General features: G+C 38.0%; 1 protein-coding gene across 1 annotated transcript; it reads left to right on the top strand.

The window, feature by feature from the left end:
* The first annotated feature begins 12,625 nt into the window (after positions 1-12,625).
* Positions 12,626-13,249, top strand: LOC104121680 (uncharacterized). Its single transcript, XM_070180326.1, has one exon. The coding sequence runs from the start codon at positions 12,626-12,628 to the stop codon at positions 13,247-13,249; it is 624 nt and encodes a 207-aa protein (XP_070036427.1).
* The last annotated feature ends 723 nt before the right edge of the window (positions 13,250-13,972 follow it).

Genomic DNA, 13,972 nt, shown 5'->3' with positions numbered 1-13,972 from the left:
TGGGTATTATTTTAATTTCACCTTCGGGAGAATGTGTAAGACAAGCAAGTAAATGTTACCATATTACTAACGATGAAGCAGAATACGAAGCTGTAATTGCAATGTTAGAACTGGCACGAGAACTCTCCATAGAGAAAATCGTGATTAAAAGTGATTCTCAGCTGGTAGTCAATCAGATGCAGGGGACTTACATAGCTAGAGAGGCACAGATGCAACAATATTTGGAAAAGCACGCGAATTGATAAGGCAATTCCAATCATGGAAGATTGTGCAAATACCCAGGGAAGAAAATACAGAAGTAGATGCACTAGCTAATCTTGCATCAGTTGCGAAAATAAAAAGTGCGGAAAATACTATCGTAATACATTTATTTCATTCAGCACTAGACCAAGTTAAAAACGAGGTAAGTTTCAATAATCTAACTTGGGATTTGAGAAACGAGCTTATTAATTTTTTGCAGTATGGAACCGTACCTGAAGGCAAAAAAGAGTCTCAGTCGCTTCGACGAAAAGCTGCTCGTTACTGTTTAATTCGAGGAAATCTATATCGAAAAATATTCGGTGGACCTTTAGCAAGATACCTTGGACCTGCTCAAACAAAATATGTGATGAAAGAAGTGCATGGGGGTCATTGTGGAAATCACGCAAGAGATAGATCTTTGGTAAAAACTCTAATTAGAGCAGGATACTACTGGACTAAAATGGAGGAAGATGCAGAAAGTTTTGTAGCAAAGTGTGATAGATGCCAACGATATGGCAATAATATGCATTGCCCAGCAGAATTATTACACACGGTTATTTTTCCGTGGCCATTCATAAAGTGGGAAATGGATATAATGGGTCTTTTGCCACAAGCTAAAGGAAAGGTACGATTTTTGTTAGTATTAACGGATTATTTTTTCAAATGGGTAGAAGCAGGAGCTTTCAAACAGGTGCGAGAAAAGGAAGTAATGGATTTTATTTGGCGGAATGTTATATGCCGATTCGGAGTGTCAAAAGAAATCGTATGTGATAATGGCCCACAGTTTATAGGCCCGAAAGTCACAGAATTTTTTCAAAGTTGGCAAATCAAATGAATAACTTCCTCACCTTATCATACCGTGGCAAATGGACAAGTTGAGTCAACAAACAAGATTATTATTAATAATTTGAAGAAAATATTAGAAGAATCAAAAGGCAATCGGCCCGAGGTGTTACCAGGAGTATTATGGGCTTATCGAACAACAACACAGACAGGCACGAGAGAAACACCATTTTCACTTGTTTATGGTTCAGAAGCCTTAATCCCAGTTGAAATAGGAAAGTCAAGTACGAGATTCACACAAGCAATAGAAGAATCAAATAATGAAGAGTTAAGAACGAACTTGGATTTACTCGAGCAAAGAAGAGAAGCAGCTCTAATAAGGATGGCAGCATAGAAGCAAACCATTGAACGATACTATAACAGGAAGGCTTATCTCAGATACTTCAAGATTGGGGACTTCGTTCTCAAAAAGGGTTTTCAATCAACAAAAACAGCTGGAGCAGGAAAATTGAACCCAAATTGGGAGGGTCCTTATAAAGTTCGAGGTATCGCTTGGAAAGGTGCATATGAATTAGAAACCATGGACAACAAGGTGTTACCTTCGAATTGGAATGCTGTTCATTTGAAGAAATATTATTTCTAAGCAAGGAAAATACCCACGGTCAGGTATCACTTAACTACGATTTTGTTTTGTTAACTTAAATTATACTAATAATTTTAGATGATAGGCAAAAATCTAGCCCACACCAAATGATGATATTAGACCTGAAAGATACGCGGGATACAAAATTATTCTCGGTCTGGGTTACAACTTTTCTTATGGAAATAAAAAGGGTTAAGTAGTCATCATCAAAAAATATACCTCCGAGTCCCGTATGTATTTTCCTTTTCATGAAATGGACAACATGGAAGGAATAATCAAGTGCTCGATATTTCATACTTCAAAGCTCTAACACTTGGGGGACTATGGAAGGCAAAGAAGACTGAAAGACAAAGAAGACTAAAAGAGTCAGAATTCAAGTCAAGCCTGGATCAAGCCAAAAATCAAAAATCAAGAGCTAATCAAGAGCCAAAAAACAAGCATGATTTAAAAACCTTTGTAATAAGCTTTGATAAAGTGTAAACTCACGGATATAAATTACAAGATCCTACGAGTACTTAGGTTAAGGGAAATGATTAGTCATCGGTTGCAAAATATACCCTAGAATTTTATAAAATCTGTTATAAGGAAAACAATTATAAAAGAGTTGTAGATGTTGTACAAAAAGTTACTTGAATACATGTAAAGTGTTATATAATTTGAAAGTTCAAAATATGAAACTTCCTCAAATTATTCAAGAAATCTCTTCGAAACATGTATTTTCCTACTTCTTTCATATACTTACACCAATATGAAGTTGAGATGTCTTCTTCATTAGTGTCGTTTATAAAAGGGCCCTCTTTTATAAAATTCATGTCTATACCAAAATCACAAAATACTAAAGCATTTTTAAAATACAAGTCAAAGAGTAAAACATAAACTCAAACAAAATGTTATATAATAAACCTGGCTAAAATTAAGTATAAACTTAGTTAAAACCAAGTTATTAGGTTGATTACAAACCCCAAAACGGACCAGGGGTAAAAACTAGCCAATCATTCCAAAAATAAAAAACAAAAACAAACAAAACAAACTTCCCATCAAAAGTTCAAGAAACAAACTAAGAACACTATGGGGCAGAATCCAAAGCAACACTATCAGCAGCGGGAGAGGCAGAATCCAATATGGCATCATCAGCAGCGGGAGAAGATTCAACTTGAACAGAAGAGGCTTGAACACCAACTTCACCAGGAGTAAGTTCATCACCTTCGGGAACTCCGACCTCAGGTGGGGAAAATGTCGAGTTTTTTCAATAGTTTCCTTTGCCTTTGCAATCTCAGCATTCAAGTCAAAGCCTTCCTGGCTAGCCTCTATCAAAGTATCGAGGCGCGTGTTCAGAAAAGCCTAGCTTACGTCAAGAGTTGATTTATCTTCGAGAGCCTCGTAGTCCTTCTCCCATTGCTCAATTTCAGCCTTCAACTCTTCTCTTTCAGTCAAAGAGGCATCATAAGAAGCCTTTAAAGGGGCGAGGGATCTCTCCAAGAACTGAAACTTATCAGTAGAGGCACAGAGGTCTTCTTGAGCCTGAGTGAGTGTTTAAACAAGCTCTCCGACATAGGTTTCCTTTTGATTAAGGAGTTCTTTCAAACCCCTAATCTCTTCGGTAGCTTTGGAAAGTTGCTATGTAAATGAAGACTCAAGGATGTCTTTATCTTTGCCAACTTGACTGGAAGAGGCTTTTTCAATTGCCAATTCTGCCGCCATCTCTTACTTGTTGTTCCAAAGCACACTTCTCCTTATCTAAAACTTCTTTCTCCAACTGAAGACCCTCGTATTGTTCCTTCCAGTTGTCCGCCTCCGTACGATAATCGTTGACTAGCTGTTCAGTATGGGCAATTCTCTTCATAAGTTTCGTGCCTATCAAGTTGATCTACAAAAGAAAAAGAAGAAGTGATTATCAAACAAAGATAAAATATCACTAGGAAAATAAAGGAAAGAGCTAAGACTTGTACCTTAAAATATGAATGAACAATATCATTCATCCACGTCAAGAAATTGTGGCTTTCCAACTTCGACTTCTCAATTGGGCCAAGTAGAGGTTTTAGCCATACGTCGACTTGACCAGATTTTTTCAAAAGATTACCATCCTCGGGGACTTCTATGGTAACTTTTTTCATCATCCTATTGCTACTGGAAGTACCAACTTCAACATGAGAAGTGGTAGCAATAGGGAGAGTTGAGGAAGTGAAAATAGCCACGGGAGGAGCAGTAGCAGCAACAACAGGAGCGAAAATCTGAGAATCAATAGGAACTGATACTGGAAAAGAGGCAAGGGGTACATCTTCGGAAACAGGACCAAAATCTTTACTATCAAAATCACGGGAAAACAATTGATCGGTAGAGTCACGGGGGGCAACATTCATCTCTTTATCAGAACTCACTAAAGTAGCACTTGCACGCTCATTCACAGGAATTGAACTTGGAGGAGGGATGGTTTCATCATCTGAAATAACGCGCCTCCTAGCCCGAGGCCTGTGCACTAAAGGACCCTCTTCTTGTTCCTCTTCACTAGCTCCCCCCGTTTTTCTCTTTGATGAAGAATTTAAAATCATCTCTTGAGCAAGGGACAAAGAGATTCTTGATGAAGTAATATATGCGATACTGACACCTTGAATGGGAAACCCTAGCAGAGGAAAAAGTTATTAACCTCCAAGTAAATACAAAAGAAAGGAGGAAAATTAAAGAGAAGGATACCATGAGTCTTGACTTTCTAACCAAACCTATGAGAAAGGTATTTCCAAGACCTTCCTTCCATAGGAGCAACCGACAACAATTTCTCTACCCAAGCACGGAAGTTTGGTATTTCTTCAAAAACTTCCATGGTTGCTAAAAAGAAAAGAAAAAAGCCACGAGATCGTAAGTCTCTTCTTCCCTCATAAAAGAAGAAGAGAGATACTTAAAAATAATTTACGTGCAAAATTTTACTTTTCTGGAAAAGGCATGTTCTCCTTACCCACCAAACCATTTGTGGGAGCAGCAACGAAACGGGCGTACCAGCCACGATCTCTATCATCTTTAGGGCTAACCAAAACCCTTTTTGCTTCTCGCCACGAGAGTAAAGACCCCTGAACGAAACAACTTAGGATAATAAAGATGAAGCAAGTGTTGAAAGATAAAGGGTAAGAAAGCCAAATTAGATAGGTATCATAGACATGCAACAACTCTCCATACAATAGGACCAATCTGTCCTAAGCAAACGTTAAAAAAACGACAAAATTCTATGATCGCTGGGTCAATAGGTGGTCTGAAACCTAAGGTAAAAGGATATGTGTAAATAAAAGAATAACAAGCCTGGTACGAAGTAATCCTTTGGTTTGAGCCAGAAACTAAAACTGAAAAATCAGATTTCCAGTGGCATTCTTTTCGCACAAGAGAAATCAAGCCATTAGTAATCTGGGAAGGATAGACATCGGCACGATCATGGAAAATCATAGAAGTAACTTGTTCCTAATCAATTCACGATCAGTAGAGAAAGAAAATTCTTGAGGAACGATTTCATCAACCGTTGGTTCTCGAATGGGTTCACTTGATTCCCTATTTCTGGCAGAAGATCCATGGGTTGAAGAAGCCCTAGTCCTAGAAGAAGAAGGAGTAACAATGTTGGTTAGGGAAGTAGAACCACGAATAGATACAAATCCTAAGCTACGTAATCTACCACATCTTCTACTCCTAACAAGATTAGTTGAAGGGGAAAGTTCATCTACAATTACTACTCTGTGAGGATCGGGATTTGATGAAGACATGGTTATATAAGAAAATAATGTGTGCTGAAGAATAAGAACGATTAAAGAAGAAGAACAATGTAGATTGAAGGTTTCGTGGAACTAAAAGCACATGAGGTATTTATAAGAAAAAACAATTGTCATGTAAAGAGAGTCATGATGGAAACGTCATAATGAAACAGTCACTTCATGACTAACGCAGCAGCAAGAAAGCCCTAAAACCGCTGAAGAGTCGCAGACCCAATCGATGAAGGCCACGTGGCATATACATTAAATGGAAGTGACATGCGGCGCGTTGGTTCTAAAGAAGACGCAATGATACATGGGAAACGACGGCAAAATATTCCCGCCATAAATACGTACCACTTCCCAAATATTCAATTGCAGAATATTCGGCAAGTGGGCGGACTATCTGTATTGATAGAAAATAAATAATACACGTGAAATTATATGTGGCTGACATGGCATGATACATGGACCACTAAAAAGATGACAACTGGAGTGTAATAATTAAAAGATGCACGAGTTACAAAAGGTACGAACAAATCACTCACGAGATGAAAGGACGCAGTTGCTCGAGCCTAAATTGTTCAATGAAAAGACATGGATGAAATGAATCAAGACAATAAAAAGGGAAGATTCACGAACCTTCAATTAACGAGGAAGAAGAATCGGAACCATTACAGAATCTTCATGGACAATTATGATCGCCAATTATAACGGTTCATTTAATGTCATTAATGCTCATAATGACTCAGACATAAAAGGAATGAAACGTTATATTTGTAAACCCCTATATAAGGGAAGAGAATTTCACTTGTAAAGGCACGTTCTGATTCTTACTGGAATATAATTATTTTGTTTTATTTTCAATCAATTATTTCCATATTTCTTGTCACGTTTATTTCCTTTCATATAATTGGGAAAGTACGGAATTTCTTGGTTATCAGTAACCCGAGTTCTTCTAAAAATAGGCTTTGACCGAGAATCTTATTTTTTGGTTAAACAATATCGATATTTCGGTTCTTCGGTTCATTATTTCATATTAGGGTTTCGGCATTTCAGTATATCGAAATGGCAGAATAGCCTAATAGATACTTCTACTTGTTCGGTTTTGACATCCCGATCCTCATACTTAATGAAATTTCATCTAGACACCTTTATTCATTCAAACGTAATATTTTAAATCCTTCTGACCATTGACCAAGTTTATGTGGCATTTCCTTTGCTGAGTTGGATAAAACGCGTGATTACACGCTTTAAGAAGCAAGTAAAATTTGATGAATTTAATTAAAAATACCAAAAAATGAAAAGAAAAGAAAAGAAAAATTAAAAAAAGTATTCTTACGCAAAATAGTTCACCCCCACCGAGGTCATTCCCCCTTCCCAATTTTTTAGTACTCTTTTTCATTCCCCCCACAAAATCAACGTATCTCTTCTTCCGCCTCTCTAATTTTCTTTTCTTTTCATCCCTTTCTCCTCTCCCTTGTATCTTCAAGTTAGCATCAAAATCAAGTCGAAAATACACAAGCAATAGAAAGGTTTTTTGTCAAAAATAAAGTTTGAGATCTGGGGTTTTAAAAGATGGTGGATTTTTTGGTGACTTGATTTAGTAGATGGGATTTTGATTTTTCATTGATTTGAAGGTTCTTGTTTACTAATTTAAAGGTTTACTATACAGAGGAGTTGGGTTTTTGATATTATTTTCGAAAAGTAAGAAAGATAGAAAAATGGAGGGGTCGCTATGGATTTTCCGGCCGTTTTTCATGGGTCGTTCTCGCCTATGATCTTTTTTCTTTTTCTTTTTTTGGGGTCAAGATGTGAAGGTATCATGCAGAGAATTTTACACAGATTAAATTGGATACTTTTATTATATCTGATTTCAATAAAAATGAACAAAATAAAATATTCAATGGATTTCTATGAAAAATCGGCTGATTTGGTTTTGCAAACATTAAGAAAGAGAAATGATGGATTTTGGTTTAGAATTGAAAGAGGATATGAGATGATGAATTTTGGTTCTCAAATGTAAGAGAACTTTAGGACTCAACTTATATTTTTCTTTTTCAAAATAGTTTTTGTTGAATAAAAATAATGACGTGAAATATTTTTATCTGACGTGGATAATATAGTAAGACGATTGAGGAACACACATAGTCAGAAGGGTTTAAAATATCACATTTGAACGAGTAGAGGAGTCTAGATAAAACTTCGTTAAAGTATGGAGACCGGAATGTTAAAACCAAACAAGTAGAAATGTTTATTAAGCTATTCTACCTATCGAAATACTAAACTTTTTTAGTATGCATATTAAGTAGCCTAATTTAAATTCGCGTCCAACCATAAATCCAACCCAAGTCTCATTTTTCTTTTTAGCTTATTAGAAAACATTGATATTACTATTTCAATGAAGTGCTAAAATTAAGCTTGAGGAAATTAAATCTGGTTTATTTGTGCTGCTACTACCTCAATTCAATGCTATATTTTATTTGTCGCATCAACTTTTACTGATCTTTATAAATAGAAAATATTTTTGGTCTATCATTAACTAAGAATTTCGCTAGGTCAATAGCTCTACTTGGAATGGTTTTTGCTGTATTTCTATTTTGTGAGTTTGTATAATGCGTTGGTTTACCAGATGATGTCTTCTTGTTGCCTTGCTTTCATTTTACTATATGAAATTTTGTTTGGTTGCTGTATCAAAACGGACAGCAATTTGTTGTTGCTGCTCGTTAGTTGCACTAGCTGCTGCATTCTTTGTGGAAATTTGTCATGCAAAAAAAAAAACCGAAATCGAACAAAAAAAATGAATTGTACCGAACTACTTTAGTACGGTATTCATATGGACAATTGATAAACCGCATACTGAAGTACCAAATCGAAATTCTTAAATACCGAACCGAAGTACCAAACGTCCACCCTAGTGCTAACAATTGAATGACTAACCCAAAACTCATAAGTCAAACTGATTGTGGGTTGAGAAATGGACAATCAATAGTGCTTATCATCTTATAGTCTAAACATCATTTCTTTTAATTATTGACATGTCGATTTTATATATAAGTTGACTCATCAAATGCCACTTATTTAATGATTTTCATTTTTTAAAAAAGAAACAAGAGATCAATTTCAGCAAGCATGACAAGTATAACAATCAAAGACCAGCAAAGTTTTTTTTTAATGTATTACTTAAGGTGTAGAAATGATGCATTATTGTTATTTAATTCAAGAATTTTCTCATCAATCAAAATAAACTATTGGATCAGTTTCAACTAAATTGACAAAAAGAGATGAGAAATATTGAAGTAGTGGTAGACCTCAACTATTACAGACACATTAGATTACTCCAATTTTCGTTGGTTTTAATATGAAATCTTTTTTTTTTTTAATATTTAGAAATGGTTCTAGAAAAGGTTTCTAGACGCGTTATCCCTTTGCTTGAATGCAATTATCATTCATGCTACTATATGTTAGTGCATGTGTATATATCGATGGGTCAACTAAAATTGAGGTCCAACCGTACAACCCAACAGAGATTATGCAATTTTTAGCATAAAAATTGAAAGAGACGGCAACAGTCGATAAACAATAGGGACATTTCTCCAAATTATATATAGGGGATGTGGCTATTTTGTGGAGGGAAAGAGAAGGGCTTCTAGATGCATTGCCACGACAGAAAGGACCGTCCTTTTTTTGGTATATAGAAAGGACACTAAACATCTATAACCCCAAACAGTACCAATTTATCACGGCCTAGTGATTTTATTAGTTGGAAAATACATTTAATCATAAATAATTGAGATGTGTCTATTTATAAACACGTGTTATATATCTATATATTAATTTGGTGTAAACACACGATACAAATAAATATTTACCAAGAAAGACTGTCCTTAATAATGAGCTTGTGACCAGGGTTTTGTACTATTTTGTCCTCCAATAACTCAGAATAATAGAATCGATGTAATATTTTAAAGGCCGTAATTTGACAACAATGAATAAAAATTCTCAACTAAAGATAAAATTTCAAAACCTAAACAACTCAATTGATAACTTCATAACTGGTCCAAGAGAAGATCAATCAAGTTTATAAATGTTAATGCAGTGAGATTTGTAAATTAATCATGCTTTATACCTATCGACATAATGACATAATAACTGCACCAAGGAAAGACTTGTTTTCTTTTGTTGAAAGGAAAGATTATGAGTCTATATATGGGAGTTGGGACCTATCTTCATCAAGTAATGCTAGTTTCTTCTTTTTTTTCAGAATGGTTCGGGTAACTACAAGGTGTGGATGGGATTAAGAGAATTATTTAGGAACGTTAAAGGCCATCCTAGAAAGGCTTTCCAACATAAACGACATCTAGAAACTCTTGACTCTTTGCCGTTTAATCACCGGTTACCACTAATTCACTTCCCAAATCCCACTCGGTAGCTTCATCCTACTTTGAGAATTGAAATTGTAATTTGTATGAACTGTATAGCATTACCATTCGTGTACCATAGCGAAAATGCAATAAGTATTTATCAAGCATATATTATGAAAATGAAATTTTAGCTAATATCATTAGCCCGAAGTTTTAAAAAACACTTACTTTCTTTATCTTATACATGATGAGAGATGCATGCTTTATAGAAGGATAAAACTTGTAAAATTACACGTGTGGATGTGACAGTATTTCTAAATCTATTAATTGGGGATTTCATTGATACCATTTGTATACATTATTCATTGAAGTCGAGAGTGTACATAAATTGTAGAGTATATAAATTTTCTGCATCTTTCACGGCTGAGACTACATTTTAAGACACTATATTTCACATTGAGCGTTGAAATGAAACACGAGTGGAGTTTCTACGAATGCAACTGATCATCTATGTCGTCCAATTAACGCTTAAATTAAAAAACAGTATATAACTTTTAAGTTAAAAGGTGGTAGATATTGTATACGGGTGAAATCGAGCTCATGGTGCATCCCGGCCTCCGACAAGATAAGCCAGGCTGGAGACATGGTGGCAAGGGACCGAAATCGAGCCAAAGGTCCTACCGAGCTAGAATCCTGGGGCACGACGCATGCCCTCGAGAATTTCGAGGTCATGATTCCGGAATCGGTCCTAGCCTCGAACGACTTCGAAGAACATTGTCGGACAATCAAACATAGCAACACGAGGCCAAAATATCCGTGACCGGTCGGATATTACGGCGGGGATCTCGGCACATATCGATAAGGAACCGACAGACAGTAAAAAGGGTCAGATAATTCATGAAACGCGCTGTAACACGTATTCCAAAGCAATATATTATGATTTTCTCTGTCATCAACTCTCTCTCTCTCTCTCTCTCTCTCTCTCTCTCTATCTATCTATCTATCTATCTATCTCTCTCTCTCTCTCTCTCTCTCTCTCTTTTTCTCTGTCTCTTTATTCACCAGTGTTGGCCACAGCGAGTCCGGATTGAGGGTAAATATTTCATTAAGGCTGGAACTATCTTCCTCGTGTGGTTTAAATTTAATTTACCTTTGTTTCTTCAATTCTACTTAATTTATTGTTCTGTGTCAAATTAATTAGTATATCCTTAAAATCACTTATAAATTTAATTGTTATCCGATTTTGAGGGTAAACAGGTTGGCGTCCACCGTGGGGCTAAGGATAATAACGGCGATTTGATACAAATTTATGTAACACACCCTACTTTACACTTGCTCTTTGAAGTGCCTTTGATTTCAGGTTTGCGTTAAAATATTAAACTCCCAATCTACCCCCTAAACACAGATGTTGAGTCTGGCCACCATGGCGAGAACAATATAGCGCCCGGAAATGAGATGCCTCCCCCCGATCCAAACGGAATTGCGATCGCGGACCTGATCGACGCTAGCTCACATGTGGCCATCAACACGAATTTGTCTACCGATCCTGAGAACAACATCTGCTGGGGAGTTCGGTCAATAGCTCAAAATGCTCATGACGGTGAAGGAGATGGGATCAGCTTGCGGGTGATCTTCAAAATGCTGCAGGCTCAACAGGCAGCGATAGCCCAATTGAATAACTGAAGCCGCGCTCCCAGTAGAGTTGAGCCCAAGTCATCCAGGGAAAACACTCGTGGAAACGAACCAGCCGCAGATAGGCCAAATGAAATTGAACCCGAAACCAACCCCGAGATAATAAAGATGATCGAGGAATAAAAAAATGGGTGGAAATGGGAGAAAAGAAAATCGAAGCCAATGACAAGAATGTGGAGACTTACAACTCCAGGGTCGACCAAATCCACGGAGCGCCACCAATATTGAAAGGCCTAGATTCCAAGAAGTTTGTTTAGAAACCTTTCCCTCCGAGCGCAACCCCGAAGCCGATTCCTAAAAAGTTCTGCATGCATGAACATCCTAAGTACAACGGGACAACTGACCCAAATGAACATGTTACCTCATACACGTGTGCCATCAAGGGGAACGACTTAGAAGATAACGAGATCGAATCTATCTTGCTGAAAAAATACGGAGAGACCTTGTCAAAAGGAGCTATGATATGGTATCACAACCAACCTCTTAACTCTATTGACTTGTTTGCTATGCTTGCAGATTCCTTCGTAAAAGTACACGCCGGGGCTATCAAGATCGAGACCAGGAAGTCGAACCTTTTCAAAGTGAAACAGAGGGATAATGAGATGCTTAAAGAATTCGTATTCCGATTTCAGATGGAACGGGTGGACTTGCCTCCAGTCGCGGATGATTGGGCCGTTGAGGCCTTCACCCGAGGACTCAATACTTGAAGCTCGTTGGCTTCGTAGCAATTGAAGAAAAATTTGGTAGAATATCCGGTCGTGAGTTGGGCCAATGTGCATAACCGATATCAGTCAAAATTAGAGTCGAAGATGATCAGCTCGGGGCCCCCTCCGGGCCTGTCTATCCTATCCGAGCTAGTGACAGACCCAAAAGAGACATCGATCGTGAACCAAGGCCAAGTAGGGACCGATATCAGCCGTATATGGGTAATCGCAGGAGTAACGGATCTGTATGAAACCCTGCGAGAAATGAAAGGAGAAGCGATCAGAGACAAAATAACCGAGGACTCTTGAGCAAAAACGGTTTGACAGGACCATCGGGCCTAAGGAAGCACCGAGGTTATCAAAGTACAACTTCAATGTCGATGTTGCTACCATCGTAACCGCCATCGGACGAATCAGATACACCAAGTGACCTTGACCTCTACAGTCCAATCCAGCCCAAAAGGATCTAACCTGATGTGCAAATATCATGGCACTCACAGCCATAAAACGGAGGACTGCCGACCATTGAGAGAGGAAGTATCCCGGTTATTTAATAACGGACATCTTCGAGAGTTCCTGAGCGATCGAGCCAAGAACCATTTCAGGAATAGAGATTCCAATAAACAGATCAAGCAGAATGAACCTCAGCATGTCATTAACATGATCATCGGCGGGGTCGATGTTCCTCAGGGGCCGATGCTGAAGCGCATCAAAGTATCTATCATAAGGGAAAAATGGACTCGGGATTACGTGCCGGAGGGAACCATGTCTTTCAATGACGAGGATGTTGAAGGGATCGTGCAGCCTCACAATGATGCACTGGTAATAGCTATACTCAAAAATAAATCTCCAGTTAAGCGCGTGTTAATTGATCCAGGTAGCTCGGCCAACATCATCAGATCGAGAGTCGTGGAACAGCTCGGTCTACAAGATCACATCGTGCCTGCAGTACGGGTTCTAAACGGATTCAGCATGGCATGTGAGACCATTAAAGGGGAAATAACATTACCGGTAAACGTCGCATGGACCATTAAGAAAGCCAAGTTCTATGTTATCGAAGAAGACATGAGGTACACCTCTCTATTCGGAAGGCCATGAATCTACAACATGAGGGTGGTACCCTCGACTCTGCACCAAGTGATGAAATTCCCAACTCCAGGAGAGATAAAAAAAGTTTACGGAGAACAACTAGCTGCGAAGGAGATGTTCGCGGTCGACAAGGTGGTCTCGGTATCTGCACTTACAACGATAAAAGGTTTGGGTTTGTCCGCCAAGCAAGAAGACAAATAGCAATTACCTACATCGACCCCGACCTAACCAGAGAAGCAGGGGAACAATGAAGACGACGATTATGGGTTCCCAAGTCTTTTATAGCCCCTGACAATTCTGATGCAACCAAATCGATAGTCGAGCAATTGGAGCAAGTCGTATTGATCGAGCGCTCGCCCGATCGAAAGGTATACTTGGGCACGAGATTGAGTCCCGAGCTCAAGAAAAAACTCCTTCAATTTACTCATGGCTAACATAGATTGTTTCGATTGGTCCTACCTTGATATGACAGGGATCCCGCTAGAAATAACCACTCACAAGCTGAGCACCCGGTCAAGCAGAATAGGAGACGCTAGTGCGAGGTCAAGCATGCGTTCATCAAGGACGAGGTATCTAGACTCCTTAAAATAGGGTCTATCCGGGAAGTTAAGTACCCGGATTGGTTAGCAAACGTAGTGGTAATCCCTAAAAAGGGAAATAAATTAAGAATGTGTGTGGACTATAAAGATTTGAATAAGGCATACCCCAAATACTCTTTCCATTTGCCCAACA

The sequence above is a fragment of the Nicotiana tomentosiformis genome, chromosome 7 (genome assembly GCF_000390325.3).
Source record: "Nicotiana tomentosiformis chromosome 7, ASM39032v3, whole genome shotgun sequence".
Lineage (NCBI taxonomy): Eukaryota > Viridiplantae > Streptophyta > Magnoliopsida > Solanales > Solanaceae > Nicotiana > Nicotiana tomentosiformis.
This window is presented reverse-complemented; position numbering and strand designations above follow the sequence as displayed.